We start from the raw sequence: 16,012 nt of genomic DNA on the forward strand, positions 1-16,012 counted from the left end.
GACCCGAAAAGCAAACGCTGTTGAATTTGACGATTCTTGAGGGTCCTCTTTTGAAGGGAAGAGCAACGGGTGCACGAATCAGCCCTATGGTCTGGCCCCAAACACTGGAGGCACTAGCGATGCGGGTCAGTGAGAGAAATAGGGTGAGCACACCGTTCAAACTTTTTAAAACCTATTTGTGGACGGGACATAGATAGAAAAATGACCTTGGCAAAATCAAAAGTCAAGGCTTGAGGCATGGAACAGGCCCCGCCGGGCCGCAACCGCGAAAGAGAAAAAGTAAAAATCTTTTTTTTTTTTTCTTTAAATTAAAAGAAAAAGAAAACGAAAGCTGACAAAAAAGTCAGAAAAAAAGCTGCGTGAGCAGGAAGGCAGTGAAAAAATATCAACGACCACTGACAAGTGACTTCTTAGCTCCGTGGAAACTAAGAAACTTAAGGGACCATGCGCCTACGTTGGGCGGGAAGCGACTTGTGCATGCGCGGTGTGTGCTATCACGAACTTTCTAAACTCTTAAAGTGGCGATGCACTTTTAAAGTGGTCCGTACCGGGGCTCCATTGGTGACATCACCCATCAGTGAGAATATGCTTTCTGCTTGTCCTGGGATAATAACAATATTGCTCTTGAAACACAACAAAAATTCTCATAAATCAAATAAGAACAGCCATACTGGGCAGACTAGTGGTCTATCTAGCCCAGTATCCTGTTTCTAACAGTGGTTAATCTAGGTCACAAGTACCTGGCCAAAATCCAAATAGTACTACCATTCCTTGCTACCAATTCCAGGGCTTCCCCAATGTCTGTCTTAATAGAAGACTATGGACTGTTCCTCCAGGAACTTGTCCAAACCTTTTTTAAACCCAAATATATATCTGCTGTAACCACATCCTCTGGCAATGCGTTCCAAAGCTTAACTATTTGTTAAGTGAAAAACATATTCTTGGTGTTATTTACCATCCCTTTCCTAATAATTCCTAGCATCCTATTTGCTTTATTGCTTGCTGCCATACGCTGGACAGACCATTTCATCACATAGTCTACAGGTAGAACTTTTTCTTAGGTGCTGACTCCTAAGGTTGACCCTAGCCTCAAGAAACAATGATTTGGATTATTCTTCCTCAATGTGCATCACTTTACATTTGAACAACAAAACTGTGCGAACAGGAGTGGAGGAACACAATAACAATCTACACAAAACAACTCCACTGAACTACAAACCTCCGTTTACTACAAGCAGTGGTGCTAGTGTAGTTTGTAGTTCAGTGGAGCTGTTTTGTGTAGATTGTCACTTTGCATTTGTCCACATTAAACTCTCCCTTTTAAAAACATCGCAAGAGGTTTTTAGCACCGGCCGGTACGTTGAATGTTCTGCGCTGCTCCGACGCTCATAGGAACTCACTGAGCGTTAGAGCAGTGTAGAGTAATCAGTGCGCCAGCCAGTGCTAAAAACATTTTGCGCAGTTTTGTAAAAAGGGGGTAAATCTCATCTGCTATTTGGATGCCCAGTTTTCCAATTTCCTAAGGTATTCCTGCAATTTTTCACAGTCTGCATGTTTTGTTAACAACTTTGAATAGTTTTGTGTGATCTGTAGGTTTAATCACCTCACTTGTCGTTCTGATTTCCAGATCATTTATAAATACAGAGTACGTTAAATAGCACCGTTCCAAGGACAGACATGGGATACCGATAAGAATTCAGGCAAGCAGCAGAGGTAGCCTATCCAGAATCCAAAAGCTCCCCATTCCCCTTTTTTTTTCCTTACATTTTATATTGCTGCTGTTTTGCTAATACAGCATGCACAGAAATAAAAGTACATAAAGCAAATGCAAATTAATTGAACTGCCTATCACCAGTACATCTGCCTTAGTAAAGCTGTTTTGCTGCAAAGGAGGTCTTCATGACCTCTTGCCAACAGTTCTAAAATGACAAGCCTGTATTTGTTGTACAAAATTGTAAGTTCTCTAGTTTGAAACTTTTTGCTATCTGGCTAGTTGTCGGGTTGCATACAGAGCTTCACCTGATATGTTAGTGAAACTGGGTCAAGGACAATCTGCAGCAAACAAACAAGTGCTGAAATAAAGATGCAACCATGTCTCTAAGCAAAATTTCTGAGACAGTCCTGCAATAAAAGTTACACTTTCTTCCAGAGGAGTAAAGGAAAAAAGATTTCTCAGTCAGAAACGTACCTTAACTGTTCCAAACATGGTTCCAGACTTAGCTGCCCTTTGCCTGGTGCTCCACCCATTAATTTCCCAGGGCTTCCCTAGCACAATTTTTTTTTTTTTTTAAATTAGAGTAGGCAAGTTTTCTCTTGTAATGTTGCAACTGCTCAAACAACAAACTTTAGGTTCATCAGAGAAAACTGAAAAGAAATTAGGGCTACATAAACCACCATGTGGAAAAAAAATAAAAAAACCCAAGACAAAAGGAGGCTCTTCACGATCTCAAAATGTGTCTTCTGCTTCTCAGAGCCAGGCACACTCACCTCCCAGCTTTTGGTGGTTGGCTCACTGAAGAAGTTGTCGACCATATCAAGCTCATCTTTGTCCACAACCACAAAACCTTGCTCTTTGGCATCTTTCCCGTAGACTTCCGGCGACCACTGCACAAAAAATGTGTACAAATGATCGACCCTGAAAAACAGGAATCAAGATGCATGGTTAATCAGTGTACAGGCAACACCAAGCAGTAATCATGTGCTTTACTACAGAGCACAGCCCTGATCATTGCATTACGTCATTAGCAGTATTATCCTTCTGCACAGCTCCTAACAAAACAGATTACTACTAGACATATGCAGCTCTGTGCATCAAAACAGAAAGACAGTCCCTGCTTAAAAAAGCTTACAATCTGGTCAAGACAGACAAATTGGACAAGAAGGTGCATCAATACATAGTTCTTAGGTGGAAAAATTACAGAGGGAATGATAAGACAGATATTGGTGCTAGAAGGTGAGCTGGCGTTTGGACTTGAAAGCTGCATCAAAGAAGTGGGTTTTGAGTCTGGATTTGAATACTGTCAGAGACGGAGCTTGACGTACCAAGTTAGGCAGTTTGTTCAAGGCATACGGTATAGCAAAGTAGAAATTACTTATTACTTCTAAATTTAACAGTGACATAACAGCTTACAAGGAAAATGCCTTTCTAGAGCAGGGCATATGCCTCACAGTTCACTTGAAGACTGTTAACATCTTTCTGTCATGATTAAATGCCATTTTTCTATTAATTACACATCATTCAGTATTGGGTGGGGGGTGGGATTCAAATTATATGATCTTATAATGAATAAAGGGTTTTGAGGGAGGGTGGGATGAGGGGTAAATTTTTATTTATAAGATATAATGATAAGATGTTCAAGTGCTCAATGTTAAATGTGTTTATTATATAATATTTGTACTCTTGATGAAAGTTTTAAAATGAATAAAGAATTTAAAAAAAAAAGAAAAGAAGACTGATACTGTGGTGGATAATGGAGAATATTCAATGCCATTTCCAAAGGTGCAGGTAATATTACACGGCTGAGCTGTTAATACGCGGCAACAAAATTTTCTGTGTGATAACTGTATGTCTGCACCCCCGAAGGTGAGGATCTGCAGATACTGTATGTTATATATTGGCTACTGCCCTGCAGTGACTGCAAAATCTTAGCATACTTTAGAAAGCAGGTTTCTGAATGACTGGAAAGCCAGAGTATGACATAAACCTTGATTTCTACCATGTCTTGGGAGAAAGGGAGCTTATCTGGAGTTTTTGAAATTAACTTTTTACTTTTCATTAAGAACCCAATGATGACAAAATTTAAGAAATTCCATAGTTATTCTATAGAACAGCAATAATCTCCTTGCTACTATATTTTAAACACACTGCACATTATGTATGAATTATAAAATGAGAAAATAAAATTAACTTATACCAGCATTGGTTTCTCTATTATTATTCGGTTTCTTTTAAATCAAAGAACATAAAATATACTGCATCTCTCCTTACAGTCAATAACATGAGAAAAATTATATCACAAATAATAATAAAATGTACACTCCTAGAACCACTTTAGTAGCAATCATAAATCAGCCATTCAAGTGATATCTGGAATCCATCATTTAATATTATTACGGTACTCATAATTTCAGAGACCATTCTATTTGCATTGGGTAAATTCTGTATAATAAAATTCCACTTACACATTAAATTAACCTGATTGCCTCTCCTCTTCCCCATCAGCAACACAAAAAGCAAGTTATCAATTACCATCATAAGCCTCTTCATTTTAAGAATCTACATTTCCAAAGTAGTCTCTTTACCTTCCAGCCACAAATTAAGAAAGCATATGCAAACAACTCAAAAGCAAATAAAAGCTTGCACGATCTGCTCTATAAATCACCCAAACACAGCACAAACAAAAAGATTTTCCCCTTAAAAACAGAAAACCTCCTAATACATGGAAAGTTTTTGGAATGACAGAAGAATGACTGCATCGTGTATTGGTTACTGGCACATAAATGACTAATCAAAATTCAGGCTCAAATTTGATTAAAATTTTAATCGCAATTAAAGGTATGCCAGTTTTTCCCCGCTGTAGCTCCTTTTGACTCTGGGCAAGTGACTTAACCTTCCATTGCCCTGAATCACAAGAAGCTGCAATGGGGAAAAAAATGACATTACATTACATTAGAGACTTCTATTCCGCCATTACCTTGCGGTTCAAGGCAGATTACAAAAGAGTTATAGAAGGTGGGTTACAAAAGAAGATCTCTGGTCATTTCCAGAGAAAGTAGAGTAGATCAGGTAGGTTCGGGGAGTCAGGAAGATATGGGAAGGAGGTACTTGTGGTGTTAGGACTTTTTCAGGGATTTCTTGAAAAGTATAGTCTTTATTTCTTTTCTGAACAGTTGTGATTAACCGCAATTACAAATTTTATTTGAAATGTAGTCCTAAAAAAATTAAGGAATAAAAAGTAATGAAAAGAAAAGAAATACAAAATAAAAACCTAAAAAAATACAAATGAAAGACTCTAAGGGCTCCTTTTACGAAGGTGCGCTAGGGTTTTTAGCGCACGCACAAAATTACCGCACGCTATAGTGAAAATCTACCGCCTCCGCACGCGTGGGAATTTAATTAGCAGTTTTCACAGCTTGCTTCAGAAAAGCAAGCCCAATCAAAATGTTTCCTTAGATATTAATCTGAAGCAGAGGGTCTGGACAGAGGGTAAGGTGACTCACTCAAGGTTAAGCAGCAAATAAGAGAAGGGGAAAGGGTTGGAGTCTCAAGGTCTGTGCTCTTACCACTGTGCTGCACTTCCTACCAATATTACATTACATTACATTAGGGATTTCTATTCCGCCATTACCTTGCGGTTCAAGGCGGATTACAAAAGGTTAATTAAAAAAGTAGAGTTACAATGATTAGCTAGAGAGGTAAGTTGTAGATCTTATAAACATTTAACGTGTTGTTGTGGGTGAGGTGGTTTGTAAAAGAATTAATAGGTGGTCACAGTGGAGGTTCTTTTGTTATTATTAGTGCGGTAATGGGTAGATCTAATGTCAGTTTTAGAGTTACTAAGAGGTCGTGATGTTATTGCTGCTTCAGGAATTTCTTGAAAAGTATGGTTTTTATTTCTTTTCTGAACGTCCTATAGTCTGGGGTGGTCATCAGAAGGTTGGAGATCTGGTTGTCCAGTCTTGCGGCTCGAGTGGCTAGGAGGCCGTCGTGTAGTTTTGTTCTTTTGACTTCCTTGATTGGGGGGGGGTATGAATGGGGAGTGCGTTTTTCTGTGTCTGGTAGTGGGTGCTTGGATGAGGCGGTTGTTCAAGTATGATGGGCTGTCTCCGTGTAGGGTTTTAAATAATATGCAGTAGAATTTGAATTGGATTCTTTCTTGGATTGGAAGCCAATGTGAGTTGATGAAGGCTTCAGTGATGTGATCATGTTTTCTCAATGAATAGATGAGTCTCAAAGCTGTATTTTGGATTGTTTGGAGTTGTCTAATCGTCGTTGCAGGGCAAGGAAGGAAGAGGATGTTGCAGTAGTCCAATATACCTAGTATTAGGGATTGCACTATAAGTTGGAATTGTGTTCTTTCAAAGAATTTTCGGACTTGTCTCAGATTTCTCATGATTGCGAATGATTTCTGAATTGTTTTATTTATTTGCGGTTGCATAGTGCCGCGTCTGTCTATGGTCATGCCAAGTAGTTTTATGGTGGTTTGGATGGGGTATTTGATTGCGTTTATATCTAGGTTGATTGTGGTTTGGACCTTGTCATTTTCGAGAAGGATGAATTTGGTTTTGTCTTGGTTGAGTTTAAGTTTGTGGTTTTTCATCCAGGTTGTGACTGTTTCAAGTGTTTGGTGAAGTTTGTCTGTCATGGTAGGTTTAGAATGATCGTATGGGATGAGGATGGTGATGTCATCGGCATAACTATAGGTGGTTATGCCTAGATTGTCCAGATGCGTTCCTAGAGAAGCAGTGTAGAGGTTGAAGAGGGTAGGGGATAGTGGAGATCCTTGTGGTACGCCGCAGGGGTTTGACCAGGATTCTGACTTTTCTTTGTTAGATTTTACACTGTAGGTTCTGAGTTTTAGGAATCCTTCAAACCAAGAGTATACTTTATCTGAGATGCCTATTGCGTCTAAGATCTGTAGAAGGATGTTGTGATCCACTAAGTCGAATGCCGCAGTTAGGTCCAGTTGTATGAGCAGCATTTTTTTCCCTGTACTAAGGTGTTGTCTGACGGTATCCATAAGGGAGCCTAGTAGTGTCTCTGTACTGAAGTTTGTTCTGAATCCTGATTGCATGGGGTGGAGTAGGTTGTGGTCATCTATGTAATTGGTGAGGAGTTTGGCTACTAGGCCTTCTATAATTTTGACATATAGCGGAATTGAGGCTATAGGTCTAAAGTTAGATGGGTGGTTTTGTGGTGCTTTTGGGTCTTTTTGGATTGGGGTGATGATGATTTCCCTGAGGTCAGCAGGGAATGTGCCTTCTGTGAGCGTGAATTGAATCCATTGTAGAATTATGGTGCGGAATTTTACACTAGAGGTGGTAAGGAGATATGAGGGGCAGTGGTTGAGGTCACAGGAGGCATGACTGTATTTTTTGTATAATTTGTTGAATTCTGACCATTGTATGTTGGGGAATTGAGTCCAAATTCTGTCTGCAGCAGTTGCCTCTTTTCCTGAAGGGTGGATTGTGATTGTGTTTTGATGGGATGGGTTAGTGATGAGAGTGGCTCTGGCGTTTGTAATTTTGTTCTTGAAGTGTTCTGCTAAGAGGGTGGGTGATGGTGGAGGGGTGTTCGTGGTGGTTGTGTATGGTTTGGTGTCTGTTAGTTCTTTCAGGATTTGGAATATTTTTTTGGAATCTTGGGTTTCCGTGCCTATGAGATTAGTATAGTAGCTTTTCCTCTTATCCCTTAGTAGATTTTTGTATTGTTTGTTGATTTTTTTCCAGTCGATTTTTGTTTGATCTTGGTTCTTTTTTCTCCATTTTCTTTCTAATCTTCTACACTGTCTTTTGAGTTGGAGCAATTCATTATCAAACCATTGGTCTGATTTCCTGCTGGTTCTGGTTTTGGTTTGTAGGGGGGCCAGATCATCAAGGATGTTGGTGGACACTTTTTTCCAGTGGGAGATGAAGTTTTTTGGGTCGCAGTCTTGGATAGTTTCGTCTACATTTGACCAAAAAATGGTTGGGTCGATATGTTTGCGTGTGGTATATGTGGTTTTTTTAGCTTGATGTGTGTGTTTGGTCTTGGTCCAGTTGATGTTGAAGTTGTATGTGTAGTGGTCTGACCATAGGGATGGAGACCATGTTCCGTTAGGAGTTTGGATTGCTGGATTGGATGGTTGGTGAGTCATGAATGCAGCAATGTCCAGTTGATGACCTTTTTCATGGGTGGTTTGTGGGTTTAGGATCTGGAAGGATAAGGCATTGAGGAAGGATAGACAGTTATTTGCTGGTGTGGAGGTTGTGTCTTCTAGGTGCAGGTTTAGGTCTCCTAGGATGAGGTTATATTCTGCTGTTAATGAGTTTTGGTAGATGAAGTTTTCAAATTCAGGTCTTACTGTGGTCCAGTTTCCTGGTGTTATGTAGCAGAGCAAGCAGTTTAGTGAGTTTTTTAGTGTTGGGTTTGTGAGGTGACACGCTAGGAAATCCATTTGCGGAGTGGATGTTTTTTCAAGTATGTTTATAGTTAGGGAGTTCTTGAATATTATTGCTAGTCCTCCTCCTCTTTTTTTTTTCTCTGCAGGTTACTGTTATTTTATATCCCGGCGGGCAAACTTCTTTTATTCTAGGGTCTGTGTCTGAGGTTAACCAGGTTTCAGTGAGGAATAGGCAGTCAAGTTTTTCTGTTTTTATCCAATTTTTTATGTTTTCTGTTTTGGGTCCTAGTGCTCTGATGTTAACATAGGCACATGTGAGGGAGGTCGTGTCAGTCTGGGGTATGTGAGTTGTTTCCGGGTATATGAGTGTTGTGGGAGATGGATGAGATTTTGTTTTCGGAAGTGTTGATCTTCTTCTCCAGGTAACAGTGATGGAGTGTTGAGTGCTGGCGTGGTGGTTCGAGTTTCTTGATGTGAATATTCTTCTGTTGGGAAGTTGGAAGTTGGTTGTACTGGAGGATGTGGATGTCAGTTCTCATGTGCAAAGAATGAAATGCAACAGATACACAAAATACTATGAAATACATAGCCAGGCACAATCTGTTTTTTCATTCTGGCCCCCTAGTCTCCTACTGGGTTTCAGCTCAATCATTGTGGGCCCTTTATTGGAACTGAGGCATTATAAGGGTTCATTAGAAAGTATTAAGTAGGTGTTTGTCTCTATTTTTAACCTCTCTCCTGCTTCTTTCTAGTTCAGGTACCTGGCTGCAACCTCTTAAAACCAAATAGCCACTTTATGGTGTTTTTTCTTTGCAAAATGTTTTTGAGATTAGCAACCCTGTCATAAAATGGGATGCTCATGTAAATTGTTTCCTTTTCATGCCTTGCCCCCTTTAGCCCCCCCCCTGACACCGAGCACTCTCCTCCCCCTTCCCTCTCTGGCATCGACTGTAGCTTTCACGGTAGTGAGAGCATTATCACTTTACTCTCATCACTGTGCTCTCCTATACGCTCAACTGCTGGAACTGCTAAAGTTTAAAAGCAAGAACAGAAGTACACTTCTCCTTCCTTATTCATGGAGATCATGAGAATCTTGGAGAGGGTGAGAGCCAGAAGGCCTTGAGCATGCCGCAGATGCTCAAGGCCCCACAGCAGGCTCTTTCAGCACCGGCACACGTATGTCCTGTGGGTTGGCACGTGCCGGTGTCCGCTGCAGGTAAGGGTTTAGGGGTGGGCCACGGGGGGAGACACACTTGCTTACCGAGTCAACGCTGGGTTTGCGAGTTAAAATTTGCTCATCTTGCAAAACACTTGCAAACCGAGGTTTGACTGTATCTTTTTCTACCTTTGTTGTCTGGACATTTTATTTTTCCATCATGTTGGTCCCAGTTTCTTTTCTGCAAATTCTCTTCCCAGTGTCTGCTAACCATTTGGCTTTTCTCATCTTTCTTATCTTGTTTCATTCCCTCCCTACACCTATCTCTGATATATTGATCATTCCCTTTTAGTTTTGTCCTCGTTTTTTCTTTTCTGACCCTGGCCATTCAAATTTCACCATCTTTCATCTCCTTTTCTCATGCTCTAGCACTCCCATCTCACTCCTTCCCCAGCCTCCTATTCCCTTTCATCTTCACCTCATTATCACATTTCTACCTCTGAACTCACTATCCTCCTCTCACTCTCCTTTCCACCCCTCCCCTTGATCTCTCTCACATGATTTCACTATTTCCAGTATTTCTCATCCCTCCACTCTTGTAACTCAGCTTCTCCTCTTCTTGGCCCATCTCTCTTCCCTCCCCCACCATGATCCATCTCTCCTCTTTCTTCCCATCCAGCTCTGCTCCCTCTTTTCTGCTGTTCTCCCCTACTCTTGCTCTATTATCCAACATCTTTCCCTCCCTTCCCTAAGTCCAACATTTCTATCTCTCTTTCCTTTTTGTCCAGCATTTCTCCCTCCTCCTTTTCATCAACAGGACAGACATCACTCTTGCTTCCTGACTGCAGTTTATCCAGCATCTCTCTCATCGCCTCTGCATTCAGTATTTTTCCTCTCTCTCCCACCCACCCACCCATTGTTTACCATCAATCTCACTCTCTTTCCCCACCCCCCTCATTTTTGGGCCTACCATTTCTTTCTCCAGGCTTTTCTCCCCCATCTTTGGTCCATCTCTCCCCCCCCACACACACACCTGATTTGGACGTTTCTAACTTGGACATTTGTGGTCAAAAAATGGCGAATAAAGTTAGATGTCCTGGCAGTCTAGCCATTTTGGCAGTCATAATGTTCAAGTAGGATATTATTATTTTTAATTATTTGGATGTCCCGTTTGAAAGTAGACGTTTCTCCACTTCCAGCTTTGGACATCTTGCGGGAAATGTCCAAATTTGGACTTAGACATCCTATCAAAAATGGCCCTCCACGTTTATTTAGATTCTTGTCTCCTGTTATATGGCTTCTGATGCAGACCCATACTATTTTGGTGGAACCTTTTCTGGACCACTTCTAGTCTTTCCCTGTCATTTCTGAAATACAGCTGTATCGGAAGCATGGAATATTGCTACACCTTGGGTTCTGGCCAGGTACTAGTGACCTGGATTGGCCACCGTGAGAATGGGCTATTGGGCTTGATGGACCATTGGTCTGACCCAGTGAGGCTATTCTTATGTTCTTAAAAATGAACACATAACTATAAGTGTGCCTTACCAATGATCTGCACCAAGAACATTACTACCACATGTTCTCTGCTGATTATGCTTCTATGTGGCCTTGAATCCCTTTGGCTTTAGTCACTGGCTTGCCATAATATTTTGTTATGTTGAGCTCATCAGACACTATCGCTCCAAGGTCTCCTTGCATGAGTAATTTATTTGAAGTCCTGATTTTGAATAAACTTATTTTATTTATCTGCTTTACTTGTTTGGTCAGAGGCATAAGCCTCAGTGTGACTCACATGGTTTTTGTATAAACCCATTTCCTCAAAACCACAATTCTCTTTCAAAGTTGTCCTTCACACCGTACTTGCAAGATAAGAGGAGCCTGCAGTCATGAACTGAAATGATAAACTCTCACCTCTCAAATTTTTCCATACCCAGCACTGTACATTTTTCACATGGACAGTTCTGTTTTCATCCTTCCTCCCTCTCAGTGATTTGTTCAAGAAAGAGATATTTGGTTGAGAGGGAAGGAGAACAAGGAGCAAAATGCAGCTATAATAATATATTTTTTATTTATTTTCTTTTTATTTCCATTTCAACATAAAGGGCTCCTTTTACACCAGATTAGCGTGCGCTACCTGAAAAACTATCGCGCGTTAAGGCCCTAACACACCTTTGTAAAAGGAGCCCAAAGTTTATAAGTATTACACTTGAAAAGGAAAAGCACATTTCAGCAACAGACAAAACTCAAATGAGTTATCAATTATATAACCCACATATAAGGGAGAAAGCTAAAGGAAAAAATACTACCTTTGAAGCTAAGTTACAAATAAGAAAAAATAAAAATAAAAACATTACTTGAGAGTAAACACCAAATAATCAAATTACACCTCTTAACTATTAAGTGCAAGAGAAAGAAAATATTTCAACTGATCTAGACCATAAAAATTAAACCTATGTGTTTGGTAGATCACACAACATTTATAGGGAAATCTCAAAATAAAATTGGCACTGAGTGAAACCACTTCCTCAACTGAAGAAACCTTTTTTACATTCTTGTGTGCTCTTTGTCAAACCAGGCAATAGCCAATCTTTTGATCCAGAAATAGTTTTTGCCTGTGGCAAAAGTATAACTTCAGAATATGATCATGATCATGAGGAAATACAAAAGTCACCAACAGAGTTCCATGATTCATAGCTTCTGTTTCCAATTTCTCCAGAAATGCAGTTAAGTCTAAGTTGTCCTGAGATATATCTTCCACTGTGAGAGTTTGGACTGCTCCAGTACTTTTATCTTGCTGGGCTGAGATTTTAATACTTGAATATAGTTTGCCTTTGTAGTTGGTGGAATGGCTTCTTTAGGAAGAAGTAGAACTTCCTCAAAGTAATTTTTTAAAAGATAACCAGCTGTCCTTATGGTGGCCAATCCAGGTCACTAGTACCTGGCCAAAACCCAAGGAGTAGCAACAATCCATGCTACCGATCCAGGGCAAGCAGTGGCTTCCCCCATGTCTGTCTCAATAACAGATTATGGACTTTCCTCCAGGAAATTGTCCAAACCTTTATTAAAACCAGCTGCGCTATCTACTCTTATCACAACCTCTGGCAATGCGTTCCAGAGCTTAACTGTTCTCTGAGTGAAAAAATATTTCCTATTGGTTTTAAAAGTATTTCCCTGTAACTTCATTGAGTGTTCAATTGTCTTTGTAATTTTTGACGGAGTGAAAAATTGATTCACTTGTACCCTTTCTAATCCACTCAGGGTTTTGCAGACTTCAATCATATCTCCCTCAGCCGTTTCTTTTCCAGCTTAAGAGCCCTAACCATTTTAGTTTTTCCTCATACAAGAGGAATTCAATGCCCTTTATCATTTTGGTTGCTCTTCTTTGAACTTTTTCTACTGCCACTATATCTTTCTTGAGATAAGGAGACCAGAACTGAATGCAATACTCCAGTTGAGGTCGCACCATGGAGCAAAACAGAGGCATTAAAACATCCTTAGTCTTGTTAACCATCCCTTTTTTAATCATTCCTAGAATCTTGTTTGCTTTTTTGGCCACTGCTGCACATTGGGTGGAAGGTTTCAGCGTATTATCTACAATGACACCCAGATCTTTTTTGGGGGTGCTAACCCCCCAAGGTGGACCCCTAGCATCTGGTAACTGTAACTTGAGTTATTCTTCCTAATGTGCATCACTTTAGATTTGTCCACATTAAATTTCATCTGCCACTTGGATGCCCAGTCTTCCAATTTCCTAAGGTCTGCCTACAATTTTTCACAATCTGCATGTGTTTTAACAACTTTGAACCTCCCTTCTGGCTCCTCTTCCTCCTTCTCTGCTCCTCTCTTAAGATCACCCTCTGTCTGATACCCCCCTCCCCTAATCTACCAGATTCCCCAAATGTCACTATTACCTGCCCCGACCTCAAAATTCCCACGCTGATGCGCACCAGAAGTCACTCTTACAAACAAAAACCCCGCAAAGCCAACCTCGCCTCTTTAAAGCCTGTGCCCCCCGCCAACCTTCCCAACCTCGCCCCAGATTCTCTAACCCCAGTCCCGTTACTCTACTGCAACGCCAGATCCGTATGCAACAAGACCCACATTGTGAAAGACCTCCTCGCGGATTCTGATCCTGGATTCTTCTGCATCATAGAATCCTGGATCACCAAAGACGATCTCTTTACACAAAACGAACTTTGCCCCCCGGGCTACCAAGGCCTTTTTTCTCCTAGATTAAACCGTAAAGGAGGTGGTCTGGCACTCCTCTACAAATCCTTCTTTGATGTTCAACTTCTCGAAAAAGGCAGCCATCGCTCACTCGAATACATGTTAGCCTCAGTCAACGATGAGCTCCATCCTCACCCACTGGGTATCTTATCATTATATCGCCCGCCCATCCCCTGGAGCAATTCCTCCGAGCTTGTTTACGAGACCATATCTAACGTGTTCCTTAAGTTCCAAAGACTTCTGATCATCGGTGACATCAACCTCCACCTCGATGACACCACCAGCAAGGATGCATCTGATTTCAATAATTTCCTCTCTTCCCTTGGCCTCTCTCCCCCCGCCCCCTCTCCAACCCACGATAGAGGCCACACACTAGACATCATCAGCTTCCTCGATCTCACGGATTACAAAACTTCGATCGATGACATCCGTTGGGACCACGTCCCCTGGTCCGACCACCTCCTAGGAACCTTCTCCCTCCCCATCTTCATGTCACACCTTGGAACCTCACCCCATACCCCTAAGTCCATTACTTTCCGCAAGAAAATTTCAAGTGATCAGTTCTGGTCCAAATTTCTCGACAATCTCTCATCCAAGCCTAAGCCTTCAGATTCTGTAACCAACTGGCACAACTGGATTACTCTCTCAGAATCCACCTACCACTCTCTTGCCCCGCTTTCCACCAAAATCGTCACCTACCCCCGTAAGGCCCCCTGGTACCTCCCACACCACAGGGTACTAAAACAAAAATGTCGATCCCTGGAACGCATCTGGAAAAAATCTAAATCCCCCACAGACAAACAAATCTGGAGAGTCAACATTAAATTTTACAACAACGCACTCAAAAGCGCTAGGAAAAACTTTTATGGTGACAAGATCTCGAGATCAAACAACCAGAACAGCATGTTGTTCAATATCTGGCGCTCCCTAATCCCCAACACCAACCCTTCCATACTCCCCTCCTCCCCATCAGCCGATCTACTAGCAAACTTCTTCAATGGAAAGGTCACCACCTTAAGAAGCTCCTTCCCCCCCGCAGTTTCCTACAACTCCCTAGTACTCGCCACCCCTAATCCCACTCCAAATCCCATCACCCCTGTCCCAGTCAATAGATCCTGGACTGCCTTTGAGCAAGTATCCGAATCGCAGGTCCTCAAGCTCTGCCTGAAATTGAAATCCTGTAACTGCACATTGGATCCATTTCCATCCTATCTATTTGAGAAAATACCCGCACAGGCCATCTCATCTCTCACCAAACTCATAAATTCTGCCCTACTCTCAGGCCTCTTCTCACCTGAAATGGGACACATTGCATTGACCCCCCTACTGAAGAAGACTGACCTAGACCCCTCCATCCCATCCAACTATCGCCCTATAGCAAACATCCCACTCCTAACCAAATTGCTTGAGTCCATTGTCTCCTCCCAACTCTCAGCCTACTTGGAAAGATTCTCTATCCTCCTACCGTATCAATACGGCTTCAGACCCAACTTCAGTACTGAAACCCTCCTGGCCTCCCTAACCTCGAAGATCCAACAACTCCACTCTCACAAAAAATTTGCCATTCTACTCCAATTCGACCTCTCTGCAGCCTTTGACGTTGTCCATCATGACATTCTAATCCTCCTACTCTCCGAGATAGGCATCAGCTCCACGGTCCTTGACTGGTTCTCGAATTTCTTACGTTCTCGCTCTTACACCGTCACCAAGAATGGTACCTCATCCTCCCCGTGGAAACCGACATGTGGAGTTCCACAAGGCTCCCCCCTATCCCCTATCCTCTTCAACATTTATATGTCCTCCCTGAACCTCCTTCACCTTTCCCCCCTAGAAATACTCTACACTTACGCTGACGATATCCTGATCCTCCTCGAGACCGACGCAAACCTCTCCAATCTCGCAGCAAACATCTCCTCATGCATAACCAAACTTCAATCCTGGGCTCTTGCTGTACAAATGAAACTAAATGAATCCAAAACCAAGCTACTTTGGCTTGGCCCCAAACTTGATCATTTACCCACCTCCATCCCACTGCCCACAGGCACCTCTCTACAACTAGAGTTCTCTAGCAAAGTTCTGGGCATCACCATAGATTCCTCGCTATCCTTCAACGACCACCTCAACTCCCTGATAAAAACATGCTTTCACAGCCTTCACATGCTGAGGAAAGTGAGGTCCTGCTTCCACCAAAAACACTTTGCCGTACTCGTACAGTCCATCATCCTCTCCAGATTGGACTATTGCAATTCCATCTACCTTAGCTTAACAAAGAAAAGCCTCCACAGACTCCAACTAATCCAGAACACCGCGGCCAAACTCATCTTCTCAAAAAGCAAATTTGACCATGCCTCTCCACTCCTGTCCAAGCTGCACTGGCTTCCTGTCATCTCCAGGGTCCATTTTAAATGTGCCTGCTTAACCTTCAAGATGCTCCACGGCATCCTTCCACCTCTTATTCCTCTATCCTGGAATTCCTCAAATCCATTCTCCACCAGATCCACGCAAAAATTAAAACTATCCGTCC

General features: G+C 41.7%; 1 protein-coding gene across 5 annotated transcripts in view; it reads right to left on the bottom strand.

Moving 5' to 3' along the window:
- Window positions 1-16,012, bottom strand: part of NCOA7 (nuclear receptor coactivator 7) — a 351,548-nt gene that overhangs the window by 62,180 nt on the left and 273,356 nt on the right. For all 5 annotated transcript variants that reach the window (XM_033936068.1, XM_033936069.1, XM_033936067.1 and 2 more), the window contains one exon: window positions 2,488-2,635. In XM_033936068.1, the coding sequence (XP_033791959.1) occupies window positions 2,488-2,635 (148 nt within the window). The remainder of the gene's footprint in view (window positions 1-2,487; window positions 2,636-16,012) is intronic.

This window comes from Geotrypetes seraphini, chromosome 3 (genome assembly GCF_902459505.1).
Source record: "Geotrypetes seraphini chromosome 3, aGeoSer1.1, whole genome shotgun sequence".
Classification (NCBI taxonomy): domain Eukaryota; kingdom Metazoa; phylum Chordata; class Amphibia; order Gymnophiona; family Dermophiidae; genus Geotrypetes; species Geotrypetes seraphini.